Source organism: Pelodiscus sinensis, chromosome 1, assembly GCF_049634645.1.
Source record: "Pelodiscus sinensis isolate JC-2024 chromosome 1, ASM4963464v1, whole genome shotgun sequence".
NCBI lineage: Eukaryota > Metazoa > Chordata > Testudines > Trionychidae > Pelodiscus > Pelodiscus sinensis.
The window spans coordinates 297,777,334-297,802,521 of NC_134711.1; the positions used below are offsets into that span (position 1 = coordinate 297,777,334).

Here is a 25,188-nt window from a genome sequence, read left to right on the forward strand (position 1 = left end):
AGCTGAACCTGGGCTCCAGGCAGCACTACTGCTTTGAAGTACTCCCTCCCCCCCCTTTTGCTGCCTCTATCTGCTAGAAGAAGAATCGACTAGGCAACTGACTATCTGATAAGCATTTGCTAATCCGATAGTCGACTAGTCTTTAACATCCTTAATTCAAACTGAAACAAACTCATTCTTCAAATTACTCTACAATTTGCTAAGCCAAGGGAACCAGGGAATTGGCTAATTACTAGTTTTGTTTTTTTAATTATTGGGGGAAGGTGCACTCATAGGAGGAAAGGGTCCTGGTTACTAAGTGGTGGAATGCTGCATACCTCTCTCTGCCCTAATCAGGCATACACTTTCCTGCTATCAGGGATATCAAAAGGTCAGTGCAGCTGTCCCATTCGTCCATTGGGAGCACCCCAAAATCCTCACAGCTATGTCTACACTACAAGGTTATTTCAAGATAACTATTTCGAAATAATGCGCCCACACTGCAAACCCCATCAAAAGAGCACAGGGCTATATCAGAATAGTGTGTCCACACTCATTGGAGCCTCAATCAAATTTAAGCCTCCTGTCCCCCGGAAGCACTCCGGGCAGGGCATCAGGACAGTAGTAACCTCCTGTAGCTGAGGCTAGGTGAGGTTTGTGCTTAAAGGGGCTCCCCTCTACAGCCATGTCTCAGACTCTTCACCTTTGCCTACCTCCTCGAAGGACAGCAAACACCACACAACATGGTCTTGTTGCCCCAGCTCTTCCAGCACGAAGCCTGCTGCAAAGCGCTCACTGGCTCTTAGAGCAGGAGGTGGTGGATGCACCACGCTCGCAGTTGACCCAGCTGTGAAGTGCAAAGGGAAGTCATCTCAGGAGACAGCGTACATGAAGCCTAGCCCTAATCTGTGATAGAAATGTAGCCGTGTTAGTCTGGTGTAGCTAAAACAAAATACAGGACTATGTAGCACTTTAAAGACTAACAAGATGGTTTATTAGATGATGAGCTTTCATGGGCCAGACCCACTTCCTCAGATCAAATAGTGGAAGAAAATTGGCACAGAGCACAGATGTCCCAGGGGAGCATTGCAGCACCCATAGGCAGGGGACAAATATGCATGAGAAGGTGCCTGGCTAGTCAGCAGCCTGCGGGCAGGATGGGTGGAGGGGGGGAGAGCAGCTTGCCTTCCCCCTGTGCCACACACACGCTGGGTCTGGCAATGGTGGCATCCCACAGAGAGAGGACTCCTGCCCACTGGAGGACAGTGGGGAGAGTGTTGGGGGGGGGGGGGTTGAGTGGCATACGCTGCTTGCTGGAGAGGATGATACCGGGGTCCCCTCCACTTCTTCTCCCCAGAAGGTTCTCATGCAGGGGATCAATGTCCTCCACATCGCCATACTTGACCAGGACCAGATGCTGCCCTGAGAGTGTGGGCATGAGCCTGTGTTGTGTGTGGCACTGCTGTGTGCGCCCCTGACCCCAGCCTCCTTAGCGGTGGCTTGTGGTGGGAAGGTGTCCCACTATGGAGTCCGGAGTAAGGTGCGGCTGTGCAGGAGAAGAAGTGGCAGGTTTCTGTGTGGTAGCCTCATGGGGCTGTCTGCTCTGGACTGGTGCTCCATGTGCACAGGCTGCTGTGTGATCCCCAGGCCAAAAAGACCAAGCGAGGAGCATGTAGCCCCTCTCAGCCCACACCCGGCTCATCCGTGTCGACTCATCTGAGCCCTGGGAGACAACCTGAGGGAGGAAATGGCTCCAGGCTGAGGCTGAGCTCCTGGCTGGCAGGCATGGTGTCAATGCTGGCCTCCTCTTCCTCTTCTACCTCCTCATCCTCATCCACAGCCCCGCCCTCCTAGAGGCTGACGACTGGTGTAGCCAGGCCAGAATCCATGACGGGGAAAAGGGACCACCCCACGCCCCGGATACCATCCAGCTTGGCGTAGGCCTGGCATAGTTCTTTCACCTTCATCCGCACCTGGTCCTGGGTGTGGCGGTGACCCTTCTGGGCCAGGCTGGCAGCCATCCAGCCACAAATACTGGCATCTTGTGCCTGGTGTGGAGATTCTGGAGATTTGACTCCTCACCCCAGACTTCGATGAGATCCAGGATCTCTGCACCAGTCCAGGATGAAGCCCTCCTCTTCCACCTCTGGCCAGGGACTTCCAATGTGGTTGCAGGCTCGCTTGCAGCCATGGGGAGCTCAGAGGGAGTGCTGAGGTTAGCGGTGGCAGCAGACAAGAGCAGTGAAGCCTGTTGGTGTGTGGCACAGGGCTGGCAGGGCCAGTGTGGTGCCACTAGCCCTTTCTCTTCTGCCTGCATCTTTAAAGGCTGCAGGGGAAGGGAAACTACAGAGTTTTGAGGGGTATGGACAGAGTGGCCAGCAGGGCAGCTATGAGAAGCCCTGGAGGCCAATTTCGAAATAAGCACAGCTGCCCCATCCACACTCACCCGAATTCAAAATAGCAATAGCCGTTATTCCTCCTGAAATGAGGGTTTATTATTTTGTAATTTGCTGTGTGGATACTCTCCTTGTTATTTCTAAATAACGCTGTAGTGTAGACGTGCCCTTACTGCTCCCCTCCTTCAGCAAACAAAATAAGACTCTAATCCTCCTAAACTTTCCCCCATCTCTAATGCAAGAGCCCTGCCCCCAGCGCTTAATTTGTAATGAAAGATGTGTTAGTGCTCAAGCAAACCTAGCGACTTCAGGCCTCAGGCCTGGCACAAATTAAACACTGCCTATCCCTCTGCCAGGAACCTGCCCTTGCTGCCATTTCCTGCCCTTGCTGCCACTGGATGCTTCGCATTAGACCCAACAAAGTGGAGCTGGGTCACACTTTACAGCATAGAGTAGGGCAGTACAGTGTCAGGGTGACAGCACCAAGAGAGACAGAGGGGATACTGTGGGACCAGCAGCCTGCTTGGCAGTTAAGTGATTCACCCAAAGCAGTGGTCCCCAACACGGTGCCCACGGGTGCCATGGCGCCCGTCTAGTGATCAGGGCTGGTCTGAGCCATTCTTGCACCCCAGGGCCGTGGTGCATGTGTAGCCCCTGCCCTGGGCGCACGGTGCATGCGCGGTATCACCTCAGGTGCGCGACTCATGTGTGGCCCTGCCCCCGGGCACCCAGCAGCCCCAAAAGGTTGGGGACCACTGACCCAAAGAAACCATCCCAGCAGGTGAAAACATCCTGATTTCCTCAGTAAGAAGAGTCTCCTTTCCCTTTTCGAACATACAGTTGCTGAGTCTACTTCCCTGATCATTTAAATCATGTGTTTGTTTTGTATCGGGTGCTGTAACACCTGGTTTGGGAAGATAGAAACAAAGGAAACTCATTAATCTTTGACCCTGGGAATTCTGGATCTAGATTTTTCCACTATGCTATGTCTTAAAAAAAACACCCATATAAGTTAATACCTTTGGTTGAGTCTCTATCATCAGGCTAATTGTGGCCTTTTTAAAAAAAAAACACACTTGTTCAAATGGAAAAAATAAACCCTGCTCAAATAAAGGGCCCGATAAAATTTCTGAGGTGATTGTTGTAGTCAAATTTAAGGACCTGTCATAAACCAAAAGTATTAAAACACAAGAAAGGATTTTAGGTCCCTATGTTCACAATCAATTTTCAACTTCAGTGCTTCACAGTATTATGCAGTACAGTGCTTTTTTTGTGATGGTACTGCCTGGTACACTGTACCAACACCTCCAGACACAGAAGTGGCACCTGCAGTCAGAGCTAACAACTTTTCCCCTGGAGTACTGGCACTTTTTTTTTTTTTTTTTTAACAAAAAAAGCACTGATGCAGTGTAAATGGCTGAAGCGATTACTTTTTTGTGCGCCACTATTTCAGAATTCCCCAGGGAATGCAGATAGAGTAGAGTGTGCTGTGTGCAAAGCGGCAGCACTATTTATACCTTCTTTCAACTCTCTTAGCATAGTAAATAATAAAGAATACAGTAACAATAAAGGCAAAAAATATAAAAGATATAAAAGCAAATAAAGATTTTCTGGTTTGAAAAAGGTTGCATTCAGGACACAAAACAAGCATTTCTGGACACAGCTGATCTGGAGTTTCTGAACTGGGAAAACCATTATTGTCAATTATTTTTCTGTAATGCTTCATGGAAGGCTTCGGCTCATACTGATTAGCAATGTAACGATAGAGCCCATATTTGGGAGCAGTCCTGTCACTGAAAGAATAGACAAAATAGCCCTGTAGATTGACATTATCCAGGGTATATGCTGCAAAAGAAAACATAGGGGAGGAGAAAAGGAAAACAAATCAGTTATTAATTTATTTAAGAACAATGTTGTGTTCTAGTTTATGTTGCTGAGGAAGTTCATAGTCAACCCCAGCCCTGAACTCATCTTCATAGGGAGAGAAGATAGACTGGCATATACACATTCAGGGATTGTTACTAAAGAGTGAGCATTTGATGACAATTGCCATACATGGTGTGTCTAGACTACATCCCTCTGTCGGCAATACTTCAAAAGTGCAGTACTTTGAAAAAATGAAGTACTTCAAAAGTGCAAATGAAGCCAGGATTTAAATATCCTGTGCTTCATTTGCATAATCACATCATGGTGCTCTTTCGAAAAAGTGCTATTTCGAAATTGAAACCACAGTCTAGACGCAGTTCTTTTGAAAACAGGGAGCTTTTTCAAAAGATCCTATAAACCTCAAAAAATGAGGTTTACAGGCTCTTTCAAAAAAGCCCCCATTTTCGAAAGAACTGTGTCTATACTCGGTTTCAATTTCGAAATAGCGCTTTTTTGAAAGAGTGCCATTATGTGATTATGCAAATGAAGCGTGGGATATTTAAATCCCAACCTTATTTGCACTTTTGAAGTGCTTCATTTACATCCCTCTGCCAACATTTACATCCCTCTGCCACATGCCCAACTTGACTTCAATGGCTCTGTTCATGTGTTTAAAGCTAGACTTGTGCTTAAGTATCTTAGGGTATGTCTACACTACAGCGCTAATTCGAACTAACTTAGTTCGAATTAGTTAATTCGAACTAAGCTAATTCGAACTAATGCATCCAGACTAAAAAACTAGTTCGAATTAGCGTTTTGCTCATTCGAACTAGCATGTCCACACAGAGTGCACCCTGAACTGGGGTTAAGGATGGCCGGAAGCAGTGCCGGCAGGGCATCAGATGAGGACTTAAGAGCGTGGAGCTGCTGTCTCAGGCTAGCCGGACAGACAGTTCTCAGGGGTGCCCTGCTTGCAAAGAAGTCCTGGCTTGGATTGCCCAGAGTACCCACACTGGGCACATCACAGCACTTGGCCATCAGACCGGCTGCACTTGCCACAGGAGGCCATCTGGGGAGAGGGGGCAATTGGGGGGCTGCAGGAGAGCTTCCACCCCCAGAAGCCCACAGAGCCAGCCCAGTCCTCCCCATTGGGGGCTCATACCCCATTCCTCCCTCACCTCCTTCCACTTACCCCTCCCTAGCCCCCCTACCTGATGTACAAAATAAAGGACAATCGTGTTCAAAAATAGAATCTCTCTTTATTGAACAAAACTGGGGGAGACTGGGAAAAGGAGGTGGGAGAGGGGAGGGCAACTACAATGATGAGGGATTTGGAACAGGTCCCATATGAAGAGAGGCTAAAGAGACTGGGACTTTTCAGCTTAGAAAAGAGGAGATGGAGGGGGGATATGATAGAGGTCTATAAAAGCACGAGTGGGGTGGAGAGGGTGCATCAAGAAAAGTTCTTCATTAGTTCCCATAATAGGAGGACTAGAGGACACCAAAGGAAAGGAATGGGTAGCAGGCTTCAAACTAATAACAGAAAGTTGTTCTTCACAAAGCAAAGAGTCAACCTGTGGAACTCCTTGCTGCAGGAGGCTGTGAAGGCTACAACTAGAACAGAGTTTAAAGGGAAGTAAGATCAATTCATGGAGGCTGGGTCCATGAAGTGGTATTAGCCATGGAGTAGGAGTGGTGTCCATGCCCGAAGTTTGTGGAAGGCTGGAGAGGGATGGCACGAGACAAATGGCTTGGTCACTGTCGTCAGTCCATCCCCTCCAGGGTTCCTAGGGTTGGCCGCTGTCGGCAGACAGGCTACTGGGCTAGATGGACCTTTGGTCTGACCCAGTACGGCCATTCTAAGCTCACGGCTCAGGGTCGGGGGTCTCAGTGGACCACCTTGATTTTCATGCAAACCTGCTCCTGGGTGGCCAGGCTGGCAGCTCTCCTGCCCTAGACGGCCGCTTTCCTGTGCCTAGTGCGGAGGTCGTGGACAAGGTCCACGATGTCTGCACTGGACCAGGTGGGTGCCCGCCTCTTGCGGTCCTGGGCAAGCTCCCGGGAGCCGCCATCCTGGTCCCGGGAAGAGGGGGAGGGCTGGGGGGCATCGGGTGGGTGGCTCGAGCCGTGCCAGGTGCAGGGTCTGCTGGCTGGGTGCTGGCAGGCTTGCACCTGGCATGGGCACCGTAGCCAGCCCATGCCCTTTTCAGGGGTCCGGGGCCGGGAGGGGGGCAGACGAGTTTCCCTGGTGTTGGCCAGAGTGGCCAGCAGGGAAAGCTGGTGAGGGCTAGCCTCCCACTAGTTCAAATTAAGGGGCTACCCAGCCCTTAATTCGAACTAGTATGTTCGAACTAGGCTTTGTCCTTGTGGAATGAGGTTTACCTAGTTCGAACTAAGCGCTCCGCTAATTCGAATTAAGTTTGAACTAGCGGAGCACTAGTGTAGCGCCTATCAAAGTTAATTCAAACTAACGTCCGTTAATTCGAATTAACTTTGTAGTGTAGACATACTCTTACTGAATTAGGGTCTAAGTGATTAATGACTTGCGTCACTCCAGTCCAAACTCACAGGACAATATCAAGAAAGAGCCATGATACATCTGCCGACAGAGGGATGTAGTCTAAGCATAGCCACACAGTGATCTGTGATTACCACATAATTTTTCCTCTTTACTTAAAATATGTATAACAATTGAGGGGTACCGGTTTGCCTATTAATGGAGGCAGAAATGTGAGTGTATAAAACAAACAGTATGCCCAATGCACATGCATTCATCTATAGTGTAGCATAACATGTGTCGTTAATGAATACATCTTCATTCCAGGGAGTAAAACCTAAGGGCATAGAATCCATAACGGAATGCTGCCATTGAAATGATCTCTTTAATAGCATGACAAAAGCTGTTTTCATAATTTTCTGCATGCTACATTGTTTGGGGGTTGGTATTTTCTGTTTTCTCTACTTGCTATCTATGCTCCCAGCAGTGAAGATAAATATGGGGAACACAATCAAGCACTTTAGACATTGCTTCCAAATGGCAAAAAAAAAGGAGAGTCACATATAAACCAATGCTGCCCATGGCACTGCAAGAGTATAACACTAACATGGGTCAAAGGTGGGGCGGGCGGGGAAGATTGGAACAGTCAAAGTAACACTCCTCAGTTGGTAAAACCTGCTCCATAAGATCAGAATCATTCTCACACATATCATGGCCCTTTCTTGATATTGTCCTGTGAGTTTGGACTGGAGTGACGCAAGTCATTAATCACTTAGACCCTAATTCAGTAAGGGTATGTCTACACTACCCCCTAGTTCGAACTGGGGGGGGGTAATGTAGTCATACGGAGTTGCAAATGAAGCCCGGGATTTGAATTTCCTTGGTTTCATTTGCATGAAGCCTGCCGGCGCCATTTTTAAATGCCGGCTAGTTCGGACTGCGTGCCGCGCGGCTACAAGCGGCACGAACTAGCTAGTTCAGATTAGGCTTCCTAATCCGAACTTGCTGTACGCCTCGTTCCATGTAGGAAGCCTAATCCGAACTAGCTAGTTCGTGCCGCGTGTAGCCACATGGCACGCAGTCCGAACTAGCCGGCATTTAAAAATGGAAGATTGGGCCACAAGAAATCTGATGAGGTTCAACAAGGACAAGTTCAGAGTCCTGCACTTGGGAAGGAAGAATCCCAAGCATTGTTACAGGCTGGGGACCAACCAGCTAAGTAGTAGTTCTGCAGAAAAGGACCTGGGGGGTTACAGTGAATGAGAAGCTGGATATGAGTCAACAGTGTGCCCTTGTAGCCAAGAAGGCTAATGGCATATTAGGTTGCATTAAGAGGAGCATTGCCAGCAGATCCAGAGATGTCATTATTCCCCTTTATTCGGCTCTGGTGATGCCACATCTGGAGTATTGTGTCCAGTTCTGGGCCCCCAATTACCAAAAGGATGTGGACGCATTGGAGAGGGTCCAGCGGAGGTCAACCAAAATGATTAGGGGGCTGGAGCATATGACTTATGAGGAGAGGCTGAGGGACTTGGGTCTGTTTAGTCTGCAGAAGCAAAGAGTGAGGGGGAATTTGATAGCAGCCTTCAACTTCCTGAAGGGAACTTCCAAAGAGGATGGAGAGAGGCTGTTCTCAGTAGTGACAGATGGTAGAACAAGGAGCAATGGTCTCAAGTTGTGGCGAGGGAGGTCCAGGTTGGACATTAGGAAAAACTATTTCACTATGAGTGTGGTGAAGCACTGGAATGGGTTACCTAGGGAAGTGGTGGAGTCTCCATCCCTAGAGGTGTTAAAGTCTCAGCTTGACAAAGCCCTGGCTGGGTTGATTTAGTTGGGATTGGTCCTGCCTAGAGCAGGGGGCTGGACTTCTGAGGTCTCTTCCAGCTCTATGGCTCTATGATTCTATGGTGGTTCCTTCACAAATTGCCCTAGAATGACCAATAGCTGCTTTCTCTCTTTGTTATAAACTCCTGTACAATCCAGGTCCCTGTAGATTGGGAGGCCCAGAGACTGAAAGGCCATTGATTTCAAAGGGAGTTAGGCATTTCAATAACTTTGAAGAGCTGGATCAAATCTTTTAAAGACAAGGATCATGCAGCTTTCTGGCAGAGGTCTCCTACTGCACAGTGCTGCTTATACTTACAGAACTGTGCAAATTGCTTTTATTTCAGAGTTTTTTAAAAAACATGATATTGGGAAACAGAGGTATTGTTTAAAACTGGTCTTTTTGGATAATTGATTTTGTTGTGTGGGCAATGTTACACATTTAGAGTGGAAGAGAAGTGCTTTTTAATTTTGTAAATTAATCAAAATAAATAAAAATAAGCTCCTCCCACCAAATCTTTGCGAGGGACAAAAGCAACCGTTTTGTTTCGGTTCTGGATGGACAGTGGGAGTGATACTCTAGGTGACAACGTCACGTAAAGAGATAAGGGAACGTACAACTGTTTTAGTCAATAGGAAAGACAAGAACGACTGAATTTTTATGAATTGTGAAAGACTTGGTAATTGGCTAAAGGGGCAGGGCAATGGAGGAGGAAACAAAAGCAACCCCAAGATTGAAAGCATGAATGACAGGCGGCATGATGGTGATGTAAGTAACCATGGAGAAACTATTAGGAGACTGCTTTGGCCTGAACTGTTGACAGGCCACTCAAGATGATATGCTAATGAGACCATCCAATATGCAGCACTGGACAGCAGAAGACAGGTGAGGTATAGTACACAGAGGCAAACTGATGAATTGGTATGAGGAGAGGAGATCAGCCATGAATAAGATGTAGTGAGAAAAGGAAGGGAATGTGGACTGAGGCATAAGATATTCAATCAGGGAGGGAGAAGAGGAAGCAGCACCAACAGATATGATGAAAGGAGCAGTTGAGAGGAGGAGGGATGAATGGAATTTCATGAACAGATTTTGAAGCTACCCACAGCAGTTACTTAAAAATATATGCTTCCTCTTCTGCTTTATTAAGAACATGTGGAAGTAGATCTTGTCTTCCTAATGCTTAACAACAATGGTGTTATGTACCATAGGGTGCGTCTACACTGCAGGGCTTAACATGAAATAAGCTATGCAAATTGAGCTATCAATTGCATATCTTATTTCGAAATAGCTTATTTCAAAATAGGGAGCGTCTACACAACACTTATTTCAAAATAGAGCACTCTTCCTCCGACTTCTCTTAGTCCTCGTACAATGAGGGTTACAGGAGTTGGAGTAAGAAGTCCTCCAGTTTGATGGTATTTTGACACTATTTCGAAATAACTGCCTGCTGTGTACACGCGGACTAAGTTATTTTGGAATAGCGCTAGTTATTTCGAAAGTGTTGCAATGCAGGCAGATCCATAAATAAAGTTATGCTATAATTTATAATCCATTGGGTGCTGTGTAAGTCCATTTTTCCCCAACTTTACCCTATGCCAAAATGTATGCTAGTAATTGCAATGTATAAGCTTTGCATAGGTTTCTTACCTTTTAAAGCTTCGTTGATATAATTTTGTATGTAATATACTCTCAGTTTATCTTGACCCATGTTCTGATCATCATCAATTCCATTGGCTATAATATAAACTGGGATATCACCATACTTGGACTTAACCCACTTGAGCATTTTCCGCAATCCCCATGGCACCACTGCAGCTCTGCTTGGGGAATTCAGCCATGTGATGTCTTTTATCATTTGAACTTGAAGATAGTCATCATACTTCAGTGCATCTTCTTTTTCCCAGTCCACAAGAATAGTAGTATAATGACTTAAGGCAAAAAAATCAAATGAGCCTTGGATTAATTTCTTTTCTTCTTCAGAGAAATAAGGCAAGTGGAAATTGTACAAATCAATGCTGTTTCTTTGGCGAAGCCATTCTCTCATCACCTGTGGATAGTCACCATTCCCAAAGATGGGCTCAGCAAACCAGCCAATGTCAAATTCTAGAACTCTATCAGCAACTTCTTGATCATTTTTGGAAAAGGGACAGGCTGGCTCAACCCAATCAGCTTGTAGTGCGATAGATATTTTACCTTTTTGAGATCTTCTAAATTCTTTGTCATACAGATGCCAGGCTTTAGCATGGGCTTTCAACAGATTATGCCCTGCAGAGTATGTCAGGTTCCTCATGTAAGGTTCATTCATTGTAATCCAAAATTTGACATGGTGGCCAAGATTTTTGAAGCAGAATTTGGCATACTCAACAAAGGCTTGAATGGTTTCTGGGTTCTCCCAGGCTCCATATTTGGCTAGCACAACAGGAAGCCCTTGGTTCTCAGCTGCAGGTTGCCATAAAGCTACAACAGGAGTTATATTAACCCTGAGAAGTTCACTAACAAAACACTGATAATAGTGCAGGAATGTGTGGTTGATTTGAGACAGGTTACCCAAAGGGAGAATCAAAGACCATTTCAGTGAAAAATGAAAATGTGTGACATGCATTTCCTGCAACAGCAAGATCTGCAGCCTGATGGCAGCAAAGTCAACACAGTGACGCTTACGTTTTGGGGTAACAACTCCATCAACTTTAATAAGCTTCTTAGTATGGTGGATATCCCACACATATACATTAGTATCAAGAAACTGGGAGGGTCTTGTGTCTACCTAAAGAGAGAGAAGAAACACACAAAATTCAATTTGTCAGTTCTGATTACATAGAAAATTCATAACCATCAGACAAAGTTAAAAGATAATCACAAGTAGAATATTTCTTTTAAATGATATTGTCTTCTAAAATAAACATATTTTTCCTTTTAGCATCTCTTTACATCTCTGACATATGAATGTATACATCTTAATATTCTGAGGTCAGAAAAATATCAAATATATGTAGCACATTCCCCCTACTTTTATAAAAAGCGCTGTACTAACTAGGGATTTCAACGTGTAGTCAACTACATGATTAACTGATAAGTCTGGGCTTATCAGTTAAACTTGTTGACTACAGCCCCCAGGGCTGTTGCTAAACTTCAAAAGGGAAAGTACTGTGAGAAGCATGGGGCCAGCAGGCCCCGTGCTCCCCATGACATTTCAAAGCAGCAGCACTGCATGGAGCCTGGTGTCAGCGGAGGAGTCCCCAGCTGATCCCAGGTGCCACGCAGCATGGCCACTTTGAAGTGCCACGTGCAGCCTGGGGACACCCCAGCTGGCCCTGGGCTGCATGTGTGTTTCAAAGCAGCAGCGCCACGTGGAACCCGGGGTCTGGCCCCAGGCTCCATGAGGTGCTGCTGCTTTGAAGCACCCGCTCATGCCCCTCCCCCCCGGCCACTTTCTAATAGAGGCAGCAAGGGTAGACATTTGCTTATCGGATAGTTGACTAGTCGTTCACATCCCTACCTAGCATACTGAACTAAAAAGGGTCATTCATTCACTTTATGGTATTAAAACAGCATGCTGTTGATTTCTGAGTCATATTTGGCATAACTCTGATATAAGAATTATGCCAATGTGTATCGCTCCAACACTAAGAAAATTTTCCATAAACTTTTTAAGCCTGAGAGCTGGGGAGCACCTGCATAAGCCACTAAAATCAATGAGAGCTATAGATGTTCAGAGTCTCATATCACATCTTTTAATAAATACTATGATCATAAAAAGGACTATAAAGAGAGGGAAAGAGTTACTTAGAAGGCTTTATTACGTGTATTTTTTCTTCTTCTTCCTAGCCCAGTTTACCTTTCAGATGAAAAACCCAAACTACAAGACATAGTTCCTACGTGTACATCTGCATGTGCTAGCTATTTTTCTTATTAAATTAACCTGTGAGCCTGTTTCCCAGTCAGACCTTGTGTTTCAAAAGCTGGGTCAGTTTAAACCCACTGTTGGGCCTGTAATTGCGACTGCAGAACAATACAGAGCAGCTGCAGATCAGTTGCTGTTCTCTCTGGAGAGGTCAGTGTTGTGCTCATAGAGAAAAGCAATAAAAACCAGCATGTCAGAGGGAAATTGCTTTTCTGGGGAATTGTCCCTTGTAGATTACTAAAGCATGCATTTCCACTAATACTGTGGGAATGCTGTCAGAAGTGTTTTTCCACTGCGATGCATCTACAAATCATTCTACCTCAGTCTTACAGCATAAAATGTTTAAATATCCTTTTGAAGTGGAGAATATCCAGAGTGGGAAAGCTTTTTTAAGTGTCTTGAGATGACTGACTCAGTAACTTTACAGCTTTTATCGATCCCAAAGGTAGCAGTGCCATTTCCAGTCTCAATTTATTTGGGACCAGAAAGACAATAATTGCTGAATTTTCTTAAAAATCACTGCCTCGGGTAAGGAGGTTGCAATGTTTCTCTAGAGAGTGAAGTAAGCGCTTCCTTTTTGGGTAAAAAACAAAACAAACAAAGTTTCAACTCATAGGTGCTGGAACAAACTATGTTTCAGCTCATAGGCTGCAGGGGGATGCATGTTTTGAAGTGGTTCATTGTAGAAAGTGTCCCAGTGCCCCTGCTCCAGCCTTCAGAATGTTTCTGTATTTATGGAAAAAATCTGATTTAAACATTTTGTCCTTGGTGCCAATCTAGGCGCAGAATTTTACTATACACCTTTATAGTAGCTACAGGAGCTCTGAAGACAAAACAACATCTGAGAACTAAAGAGACCCAACCTGTCTATGATTTTTTCATGTGCATTGAAGGCTCTAAGTGTAAAGGGGTGTTAGATTAACAGATAAAGCCAGGGGGAAAAAAAGTGAAATCTATTAAGAGGGTTTCAGACAGGGTGGTTTCTAGCAATGGAGCAGTGATGCCCGTGCCGGCTTGAGCCACTCTTGTGCCCCAGGCAACGGGCACGTGGCGCATGTGTGATTACCGCTCCCCGAGCGCACGGAGCCCCGTACATCTGTAATCAGGTGCTGCGCAGCCCCCACCTCCGGGCTGTAAGGGGCGTCGTGTGCTCGAGGGCGGGGGCCATGTGATACCTGATTGCAACTGTAAGGAGCGTCGCGCATCCAAGGGCGGAGGCCGTGCAGCGCACCTTACAGCTGCAATCAGGCACCCCCCATAGGTTGGCGCCCCGGGCAGCTGCCCGGCTAGCCCCCCCCTTAATCCGGCCCTGAGTGATGCAGCAGAATATGAAGAAGCAACACTGCACCTCCTGCTAAATAAGGAGCATAGCAGAATTGTCCATCCCTGTTTCAAAGTTATTTTCCTGTATGCTTTCTGCTTCTTTTCAGCACTAGCAATGATGCTGTATTGGATATGCATAAAACATGGTTACACTACAAACAGAGCTAAGCAAAAAGCAGACTTTTCAGTTTGAGAGCTTGTCACAGCCCCCATGCTTTATGCCAATTGGCTTATGAATATGAATATGCATAACTCGAAGATGGTTTTGGCAAAATGCATCATGTAACATATCATTTTTAAAGTTATAATCTGCTGAAGGTGAATATTCCATTTCTGTGCAGGTATCATTCTTGTATGTGGTAGGGATGTTAGATATTGTGTAACTGAATAGTCATGTACCGCATGAAATCATACCGGTTACACTGGTGCCCCACACTGCTGCCTCTCTATCAGGGTAACAGCACTGGGAGGCAGGCAGGAGTTGGTCCGTGAGGGGAGCCAGTTTAAAAACCAGGTCCCCATGCAGACCTGCACCCACCTGCTGCCCAGCACTGCTACCACCTATACAAAGGCAGCAATGCGGGGAGGCAGCAGCCCCTGTCTGGGGGGGGGGAGTGGGTGAGCTCCCCATGGACAGAGGCTGCTCTGTGGGAATAGGTTTAGATCAAAATTTAGTATTCTATGATTATAACTATGGAGATAAAAAGGTCACTTTTAATATTTGCCATTTAATATATTAGTACCTTTGTGTGGAACAGCTGGATTTAACAGATAATCTTCCAAAATGCATTTGAAAAGGATGCATTTTTGTTAACTGAACACCTCATAAATGTCCTAGGAAGACAAACATTGTATCACATTTTCAGTGTTTTGTTTGTGTGGTGTTAGTCTTTAGAAAGTCTTATTTATTATATTTAAATTTGGATCCACTTTCAGGGGCACATTTAGGATGCCTGGTAAATAGTTATATAATTAAAGAGCAATTTGGTTGGAGCATCTATTGGCTTTGTCATCATACTTACTTGAATGTAGTTATCAACAATTCCCCAAGCAAAGTCACAAGGAAACTTCCCATCTACAGGCTGATTCTCAGGCAAAGGTGGGAAGCCATTTCTCTCTATAAGCTTTTGGTAGAACAAAGCAGAAGACTTTGGCAAAAACTTCTTGTCATGGCTTTGAAAATCAACATAAAATAATCCACGTCTAATGCTGTATCCTCTATGCCATTCAAAGCCATCCATGAGGGACCAAACAGTATACCCAAAGACATCAACTTCATCATATCGGATGGCTGAGGGTGGGGGAAAAAAAAGCAAGATGACATCACATTGCTCATTTTTTTTCTAATAGAGGACACCTTTTAAAAACAATTATAGTATTTTAGCATTAAAACAATGTAGTAGGTAACATAAATGCCATAAGGCCTGATACAAATTCCATTCTGTAAGTCTTTCAACTGACTTCAACAGGCTTTGAATCCAACTCTTACAGTTTACACCCAAGAAGTTTCATCAAGTAAAGATTGACGTATCTGTTTCTAAAAATGCAGAAATAATAAAAACTCAAGCAACTAAAAAATAGTACTGCTCTTCTGTTGTTACAACTTAAAATGGTCATTTCTGCCATTCTAGAAATCAATACTACACTACAAGTAATGTTTCATGCATGCTGTTAATAAAGAATAGAAATAGATTTTAAAGGCCTTTCCATGAGAAGTCAGCTAGTTTAAAAGCAACTCCACTGTGGGCAGTGGGTATAGGAAGCATTTACTTTTAGTGTATGTATGTACGCACATATGTATGTACCTACTAGTTTTATTTAGCAAATATTTATTCAGCTAAGAGATTGAACCTCTGTAATGATGTTTTCCTGTAATGATTTCAAACAAATCCCATTAATAAATACACAGCAGCAATGTTCACACAGTATTTGTACTTTCTCTTGCTGAAATCAGTGGAAGTTTTGCCATTGGCTTTAAGGAGAGCAAGACGAGATCAACGAAGTGCCTCCATACCACACATTAAAAAAGCACTTGTCAATTAATTAACTTGAAGTCTCATTTCATACTGAAAGTCTAGATAAATATTCAAGACCAAAATTATGTTTTGTAACATGTGTCTAATAAGTTTTGGTGGGATATTTTCCATGCTTTGTCATTAAAATAATATTAAGTCATCAACACAATTACCTTTTAATGTTTCCATAATGAACTTCTTGAGATAATAAATATACTTGGCATCATCTCGTTTGGTGCTACCGGAGACAAACCAGCTGTTCTCCACAATGAATATTTTGGGCTTATTATATTCACGGTTTATCCAGTAAAGGAGCTGCCTCAGGCTTAATGATTCCAACTGATGGAATTTCATTTGAGAGTCCAAGAGCTGGAAACTCAGTGTTGCTCCAAAAGAAAGCGCAAAAAAGTCAGCTGTTCCCTTGATGTACATCTTCTCTGCATCACTGAATTCAGGCAGCAGAGAGGAAAGGTTATTCTTCATGCTCTGAGGATAGTCACCATCAATAAATATGGGTTTAGCAAACCAGCCTAACACAAAGTCAAGGGATTTTTGACATTCTTGTATGTCTTGTTCAGTCATGGCTTGCGGTTTTATCCAGTGGGAGCTGAGGGCAATGGACACTTGGCCTCCTTGAGTTGGACGAAAATGATCATTGTAGAGATGCCAGACTTTTGCATGGGCCTGTTGAGAAAAAAGACCATAATGAATGCACCTGAAACTCTATCTTGAGTAAAAAAAAAAAAAAATGTAATAGCACATATTCAACCAATGATGTTCAGATTTGATCAGCAATCCCTAATTCTCATATCCCTTGGCTAAATCTTATTCCCAGCTCGATGATTTGCGATTGCTAAATTCTATTATCCTAATCTGAGAAGACAGTATCACACACTGCTCAAAGAAGAGCAGTTTCTGCTTGTTTTGGAAAAGCAACCAGATTTGCTTAATACAGCGTACATTCCATGCACCGAATACAATGCTGGATTTTATTATCTTTTGAAAAATTGTGTTTTAATTTTGCAATGAAGCCTGGCTATTGTACTTGCATATTGGTTTGTGTAACTGAAATTTACGTTTTAGTTTGAACATATACGAGAACATATATTAGTTTTGATATAAATCCTTTTTGCTGGTTTTAAATGTATTACATTGGTATCAGATTACACTTTACAATATTAATGGAATAATGAGATTTCAAACAGTTAAAAAAGTAAAAGTAAATTTTAAAATTTATTTAAGAAAACATGTTTCAGATTGTATTTTGCATTACAGGAGTCTTAGCTTGTTTGCTACAGTTTTAGATTAGATAAGAGTTATAGAAATTGTCAAAAATACATTTTTAGACAGTTATAAGGTAAGGTAACGTAGAAAAGAGGCTATGATGGCTTCACATCTGGAAATGTGGGAAGGTCTAGAGGCCATATATTTAGCAGTTTGAGCTCGGAGTGGTGGTCAGGAGAACAGCTTCTACGCTCAGTCCTCTATATAATCTCATAAAATCTTTTACTTTTATTTTATATACATGAATTAATAAACTTCATTAAATCAGATGTTTCTTGATTATGACTACTAAAGCAAGATAGCCAGGAATTTTATAACCCCCAACATAACCCACACATCTCAACTCTGCCCCAAACCCACAACTTTCCCTCCTCCCTCCCCTTGTCTCTCTGAGCAACCTATTCAGAGCCAAGTAGGAGCTCCATTCTACAACATGCCACACGTGCAGGGACATCCTTGTGTAGCACTGTTTCCAGTCCTTCCTCAGGATTTCAATAACATAGAAGGTCTTGCACCTCCATCTTTGAGAATGCATCACTGACATATTAAATATAGAATTATCATTAAAAGCTTCCATTTGCAATGAAATGCCCATTTTATTAAGAGCTAATTATTTAAAATGTCACATTGTTATTTCTATTGTCATAAAATATAAGTTTATTAAAAAACTGCTATACAATTACTAAGGAAAAGATACTAAAATTGTGGAATTTTAACTCTTCTTATAGAATCCTAATTCTCACTGCTAGGAAAAAAGCAATTAGAACTAAAGACAGTTGAAATTATGGATACTCAGTAACTGACTTTTCAGTTATTAGTATTGTATCAATAATTACAAATAAAGATGTGGGTATACTGTTTATGTAAGTACAATGGATTGTGAGAGAAAATTGAGAAATATCCATTCTACTTCAAAACCTGACAGTAGAGGCATGAAATCAGAACTGCAGTCACAAAACAATTTTGCTCAAACTGAAATACCATCCTGCCAACAAAAGGAGAAAAGGAAGGAAACACCATGGTGTCATGCTGGCTCAAGTGGCTCCTCACCATGAGTTCCTACTCAGGGCAGACTGTCAAAAACAAGGCAGGTACCCCAAATTAGTAGTATGTTTTATAATTAGATTTCTCCAACCCAGTAACAAACAAAACCCTTCTTTCTATATAACCCTTACTCCTTATAAAAGAGGTTTAAGAGCGCAGGGGGTCCAGACGAGTAGATTTTGTGTGTTCCAGCCCCAGGGAGGCATGGGGGGGTGGAGAGCCAGAACAGGCTTCACGACAGCCTCCCCTACCCTATCCCCATCGCGCTGCTTCCTCTGATGGCATAGGGGGGGAGAGACAGTACTGTGGAGCAGGTGCTAAGGAGAGCTGGCTTTTAATCCTGCTCTCCGCCGCCTCTGTAAGAGGCAGCAAGGGGAGGCAGGTGGGTCCATGGAACTAACACGCACAGAGAGCTGCTTAAAAGCTGGCTCCCCACGCATATCTGCCCCCGCCTGCCTCTGCACTGCTGCCTCTCTATCAGAGGCAGCAGCATGGGGAGGGGTAGGTGGATCTGGAGCTTCCCCTCCTTGTTGTTTCTGATACAGAGGCAACAAGGGTGGGGGGGATGCGTGTAGTCAACCAGATTAAGAGATAAGACCAGGCTTATTGGTTAATCATGTATTCACCTACACATTGACATCCTTAGTCGGCAATGCAGCATAAGAGGCTGTCCCTGGGCAAATCCAAACTAATGAAGCCACAGTGCCAATGTCTGAACATGGATATAAGCCATATTTCAGAATCTGATATAGCCATATCACCCTCCATCACAGAGTTCAGCAGAGATGTGAGATAAAACTAATGTAAGTATACATGAGTATACAACAGCTTGCCTATTCCCCCAAGATACTTGCTCCAGATAATCAAGATCTGCTTGGGTTTGGCACTGGCAAAGCATAACATTCTGTGCAATTTCAGTGTCAATTTCTCTCCATATCCTTATGTTTTTACTAGTGACAGACCCAGAATAAGAGTTTAGGATCTTCTGACTCCCAGAACATATTCCTCTAGACCAGGGGGGTCATGGGACAGGTTGGGAGCGAGGGTCAGAAGCTGGGCTGGCGTTAGGGGACAGGAAGCAGGGCAATTTCCTAGGGCTCTATGATGCAGGGGATCTGCACATCTAATGTACGTGTTTTAGCTTTATGCCAAATTAAGCTGAGGCCCAAAGCCCAGAACTTGAGGTGAGGTGGGGTTGCAATTTTTTTATATTTGGAGAAGGTGGGGGAGGGTCACCATTTTTTTAAATCCAAAGAAGGTCATCAGCACAAACATTCTGGGAAGCACTGCTTTAGACCAGGATGCCTCAATTTTAATGGTGTTTACTGAACTAAGAACCGTGCACAATTCATTTCACAAATAAACTGTGCTTGCCATGCGCATATGACCTATTGGTATAAACTCTCTATTTGTATATCAATAAAACTGTGCATCGTAAAGTGCTACCAAAACTAATTTAGCAATTCAAAGAGAAAAGATAATTGGAAAAAGACATAAAAGACAATCAAAGGATTTTGATTACTGAAAGTCATTAGATATATCTCAAAAAATTCATTATCCAATCCTAGATCAGAAGCCCTTTTGAAATGCATATCATCATCAATGTGGCTTGGGAAATATTAGTATATGATTAGTCAGAAAATATCTTGCACAAGGAAGATTAAAAATGTAATGTGTTTTTCCTCACCATCAAAAGGAAGAATGTGACACATTTAGTAATTTTTGATTCACATCTCATATAATGTGCCATCTTTAGGCCTAGAGTGAAGTAAGTTTATTTATTCAACTTCTGAGATGACACAACATTCCTTCCCAGGAGAAGATGACAACCCCGGCACAGTTTAAAGGGCAGAGCTGTTAGAAAACTAAGATGTTTCTTCATATTTGGAAACTGCTAACAAAAAATATTCTATATGTAAAGTTTTATACCAATGTGTGAGCCCTTGTTATGGGCAACATGTCAAGCATTTAAGATTTTTGTTCTATTACTTACCATAAATATCTCTTTGTCTATTTCTTTACTATAACAAGATGAACTATTTTGCAACAGTCCACAGGCACCAGCTTCCTCTTAGCCCTGGGAATGCTCATCCTCTGCTCAGACACAGACTCCACTCATTCCCTCAAACTCTTTCCCACACCACCTGCCTCTGCTCTAGGTTAGGCTGCTCCAATACTCTTCTCCTTAGGCCCCACCACAGTTTTCCTGCCCACTTCCATCCCTCCCCCATGCATGCCTATCCCAGCTCCTCGTCCCGTGTTTCTAACTCTCCCTCCCCCCAGCAGAAAATACTGTGGATGGAGGAGTGGGCTGCCATTGGGTGCTAAGAACCCATTATTTTTTCCCCACGTGTACTCCCACAGAACCCAGAACCCCTCCTCCCCCCGCATTAGCACCTATGCAACAGACCGAACAAAATGTAGGTGCTGATTCTAACTGCAAATATCAGAGAAGAATTTTTTACGAGTATGTTTGGGATTTAATGAATTTTTTAGCCTACAAGGTGTTTACAAAGGAGGAATAAACAGAAGTGAAGTTGTCAGGGTAGAAAGTGAGAAAAACAGAACTTCACTTGCCCAGGGTAGTGTGAGAATGACCCTACTAACAGAGTTTTATTCAGATCAGAACCATGAGTAGGAAGAATTCCAATGGCAGCGGTGTAAGGAGGAAAGAGCAACAATGAGACAAGCAGCATTACAATATGAATACACAAAGATTCAAACAACAAGAATGACAGATTAAATTGGAAAAGGGATACAGAATGAGTCGTCCAGATCCATGAAAAATATAAGTTTAACCCTTTCATGCAATTCTAAGGCAGAGAATACTTAGGAATTATTTTCCCAAGTTTCCTGCATTATTTTTGTTTCAAAAGTCGTGTCGAACTTCACTAGATACAATTTCTACCTCCCTTGATACCAGAAGAAACATTAAGGAGCTGAGCCAAAGCCCACCAAAATTGAGGAATATGCTTTTAAGGCCCCAAAAAATCCCATTACGCTTGATTATAAATTTATTTTTACTGGAAGATTGAATATAGATTTGTTACACTATATTGAGTTAATCGGGAAGCCTAAACATGAAAGGTTTCCTTCTATTTTTGTTTTTACAATCCACAGACAACAAAAAACACAAGAAGAGGGTATATAAAAATCATAGAAACAAGGATGGAAGGGGCCTCCAAAGATCAAGATATGACCAAGTATACCTAGACCATCCCTAATCAGTGTTTTTCTAACCTGTTGTCACAATGGTGGCTTGGACAGTGATGCCTACTAGTAGAAGTAGTGGCAAGCAGGGGCCAAGAATAACAACAAGAACAACAAAGGTCAGAGCTAGAGTCAGGAACAAGGAGCATGAGCTAATCAGCTAGTCTCTTGCTATAGCTGATGACAGAAATCCATTGCGTTGCACAGACACTTCCTGGAACTCATGGGCTTAAGTAGAGCACCTGGACAAAATTAAGGGCCTATTGGGAAGGTGTCAGTCAGGTGCCACTGCCAAGGTGATAATTTCTGTGGTCCTTATCTCCATAGGGTCTCTGTAATAATGAATGTGGCCCTTTCACTACTGCCAAGTAGCAATATGGAAGTGTCAGCCACATTGCAAACCCAGGTTCAAGTCTCCACAGAACTTCATATCACTCTGCTGCCCCAGGAGAGTCTGTGGGAAGAGGCTGGACCAGGCTGCCCCATGTGGTTTTATAGAAGGCATCCACAAGTTCAGGGGAGTGGACATGGAGAGCTGGTTTACAGTCAATGAGGCACCACAGCTTGCCTGGCTTTATCTTGGAGTCAAGTACATCGTGGACTACCTATGCTTCATGATCCTGCACACACACCTGTGAGGGAGGAGGCTGGGATCAGTGGGCAAAATGCATTTCCTATGTAGGGCTGCAGGAATGACACGTGGAATACAGGGTATAACATGAGGGACCTGGAAAGAAGTTTGAAGGTAATGGGGTTGATTTCTTAACAGATGCAGTATGGCTCAAGAAACAGGTGATCTAGTTTGCATAATTTCCCATCTGTGCACAAGTGTTGCATAAACATACATGACCCCGCTTTGGAGGATAGGGTCATAATTCAAAATGATCTGGACAAACTGGAGAAATTGTCTGAGATCAATAGAATGAAGTTTAATAAGGGCAAATGCAAAGTACTCCACTTAGGAAGGAACAATCAGTTTCACACACACAAAATGGGAAGCGACTGTCTAGGAAGGAATACTGCAGAAAGGGATTTAGAGGTCGTAATGGACCACAAGTTAAATATGAGTCAACAGTGTGACACTTGCAAAAATAGCAAACATGATTCTGGGATGCATTAACAGGAGTCTTGTGAGCAAGACACAAGAAGTCATTCTTCCGCTCTACTCTGCACTGATTAGGCCTCAGTTGGAGTATTGTGTCCAGTTCACGGCATTACATTTCAAGAAAGATGTGGAGAAATTGGAGAAGTTCCAGAGACGAGCAACAAGAATGATTAAAGGTCCAGAGAACATTAGCTATGAGGGAAGACTGAAAGAATTGGACTTGTTTAGTTTGGAAAGGAGAAGACAGAGAGGGGACATAACAGTTTTCAAGTATCTTAAAGGCTGTCACAAGGAGAAGGGAGAAAAATCACTGTCCTTGGCCTTTGATGATAGGACAAGAAGCAATGGGCTTAAATTGCAGCAAGGGAGGTTTAGATTGGACATTAGGAAAAACTTCCTAATTGTCAAGGTGGTTAAAGACTGGAATAAATTGCCTAGGGAGGTTGTGGAATGTCCATCTCTGCAGATATTTAAGAGCAGGTTAGACAGACATCTATCAGTGTTTCTGAAAGTGCTCCATGAAACCACTTTGAGAAACACATTAACTGGCCATCGCAGTTTGTTTATTTACTGGTGCCGCGGCCACAGAGCCTTGTGGCTCCCATTGGCTCTGTTTCAGTCTTTGAGCCAAGCAGAGCAACAGGAAGTGGTGGCCCAGCTCACGCCGCTTCCCGCAGCTCCCCTTGTCTGCAAAGGACGAAACAAAGCCAATGGGAGACGCGAAGCTCCGTGGCTGCGGCACCAGTAAATAAACAAACTGGGGCGGCCAGTTAATGTGTTTCTCAAAGAGGTTTAGCGGAACACTTTCAGAAACACTAGTCTAGATGGTGCTTGGTCCTGCTGTGAGGGCAGAGGACTGGACTCAATGACCTCTCAAGGTCCCTTCCAGTTCTAGTATTCTATGATTCTATACATGTTTTTTGGCCTACTGAAAATGTTGGTTCTTCTCATCAGTGATCTGGATATTACTTTAAAAACAATGAGAAGTCCTGTGGCACCTTAGAGACTAAGAAATATATTAGATCATGAACTTTCACAGATAAAACCTGCTACATCAGATGGATATTATGTATAGGTCTTTTTTACTTACTTAAGGTAGCTTTTTAACTCCTCTTGGACCCAGTGGATCCATCGAGCCCAGTCACTAACTGCCAGGTTTGGGAAGGCCATAGATAATGCTGGATGGAAGCTGGGGAGGAAACCTTAACTGGAAAAACAAAAAAAAACAACAACAAAAAAAAAAAACCTCTGCGCCCAGCACAGGTATGATCAGTATTCTTATATGCAAATTCCACACAGGGCAAGAGTGTATCTCAGTTATTCTGGTGGTAACTGAAAAAGCACCGTAGGTATTGTTTTAGTATTTCATTTATCCTCTCCATTTAGCTAGGATTGGTGTGCTCCACTTCCTGCCACCATGGTGAAGTGGAGTGACCGGCTGGGAGATATTGGTGGAGCAGAACAGGCTGCTGGGTCACTCCACTTCCCACAGCTTCCACGACCACGGTGTGGTAGGGGAAACCGATCACTTCTGCTGCCCCATGCCAGAGCCCCCAGTGATTCTCCAGGTGGTCCTGTGCCCTGTGGGCTAATATCAATATACGGGACTGTCCAGTCCATAGGACGGTTGGGACAGCCAACATGGAGAGCCCCCAAAGTGCAGGGCCTGGGGTAACTGTCCCATGGACAGAACAGCTGAGAAGTGGTATACTGAAGAGATGAAAGCATGGACCCCTATAAACCAAAGGGCCCCACACTAAAAGCCCTAGAGGAACTGCAGGACTTGATCCCAAACAACACAGTCCAGAAGCCCATGGAGGTAGAGAGGAGTTATTCAACTTAAGCGCCAATATGGACATAAGAACAGGTGGATACAAACTGGCCATCAGCAAGTTTAGGCTTGAAAGTGGACAACGGTTTCTAACCATCAGAGGAGTGAAGTTCTGGAACAGCTTTCCCAGGGATGCAGTGCGAGGTGGGGGAATTTAAGTGACTTCAAGGCTGAGCTTAATAAGTTAATGGAGTGGATGGTAAAATAGGACTAGTGACAGCTAGCAGCAAATATCTTCAATGGCCAGTGATGGGACTCTTGATAAGGAGGGCTTCGATTTACTACAGAGAATTCTTTCCTGGGTGTCTGCTTGATGGGTCTTGTCCACATGCTCGGGATCTGACTGACTGCCGTGTTCAGAGAGGGCAGGGCAGCACAGCAGAGAGTTCTGGCCCCTGATGCTATGCAGTAGCAGCCACCGAGCCCCAGCAGCCATGGAGCCCCCACCACCACTGAACCATGGCCAGGCAGGCAGCAGCGGGGCTTGGCTGGAGTTCTAGCCGGGGGCAGCATGAGTCATGTTGCGAAGGACCTTCCCTCATTCGGCAAATCCCCTTGTTTGGAACCAGTCAGGTCCTGAGGGTGCCAGATGAGGGAGGTCCAACCTGTAGTTATATATTTGATTTTTCTTTTCTAAGCATAGTACTTTTACATTGTTCAGAGCTTCAGTTCATACAAAGATCCTCCAGAGGCAAGGAGCAGTATTGGAGACAAAATGAAGGGATTTCCAGGGCTCTTTACATATCCTCAGCCATGTGAGGGAAATCCCATTGTTCTCACTGTGTAGAAGTATATATAACAAAATGGAGTTTGTTACATGAGCAAGTCACTTGTCCATGCATGACTCAGTTCTTTATAGGCCTCCCAAGATCCATTGTCAGTCAAGTACTTCTATTCGCTTGACTAGCA

At 44.0% G+C, this 25,188-nt stretch overlaps 1 protein-coding gene across 1 annotated transcript in view; it reads right to left on the reverse strand.

Moving 5' to 3' along the window:
* Positions 1–3,439: 3,439 nt before the first annotated feature.
* Positions 3,440–25,188, reverse strand: part of KL (klotho) — a 54,801-nt gene continuing 33,052 nt past the window's right edge. Inside the window, exons 2-5 of the mRNA XM_075919193.1 lie at positions 15,979–16,489; positions 14,813–15,081; positions 10,214–11,330; positions 3,440–4,220 (exon numbers count right to left, since the gene is read on the reverse strand). Coding sequence (XP_075775308.1) covers positions 3,883–4,220; positions 10,214–11,330; positions 14,813–15,081; positions 15,979–16,489 — 2,235 coding nt within the window. The 3' untranslated portion in view covers positions 3,440–3,882. The remainder of the gene's footprint in view (positions 4,221–10,213; positions 11,331–14,812; positions 15,082–15,978; positions 16,490–25,188) is intronic.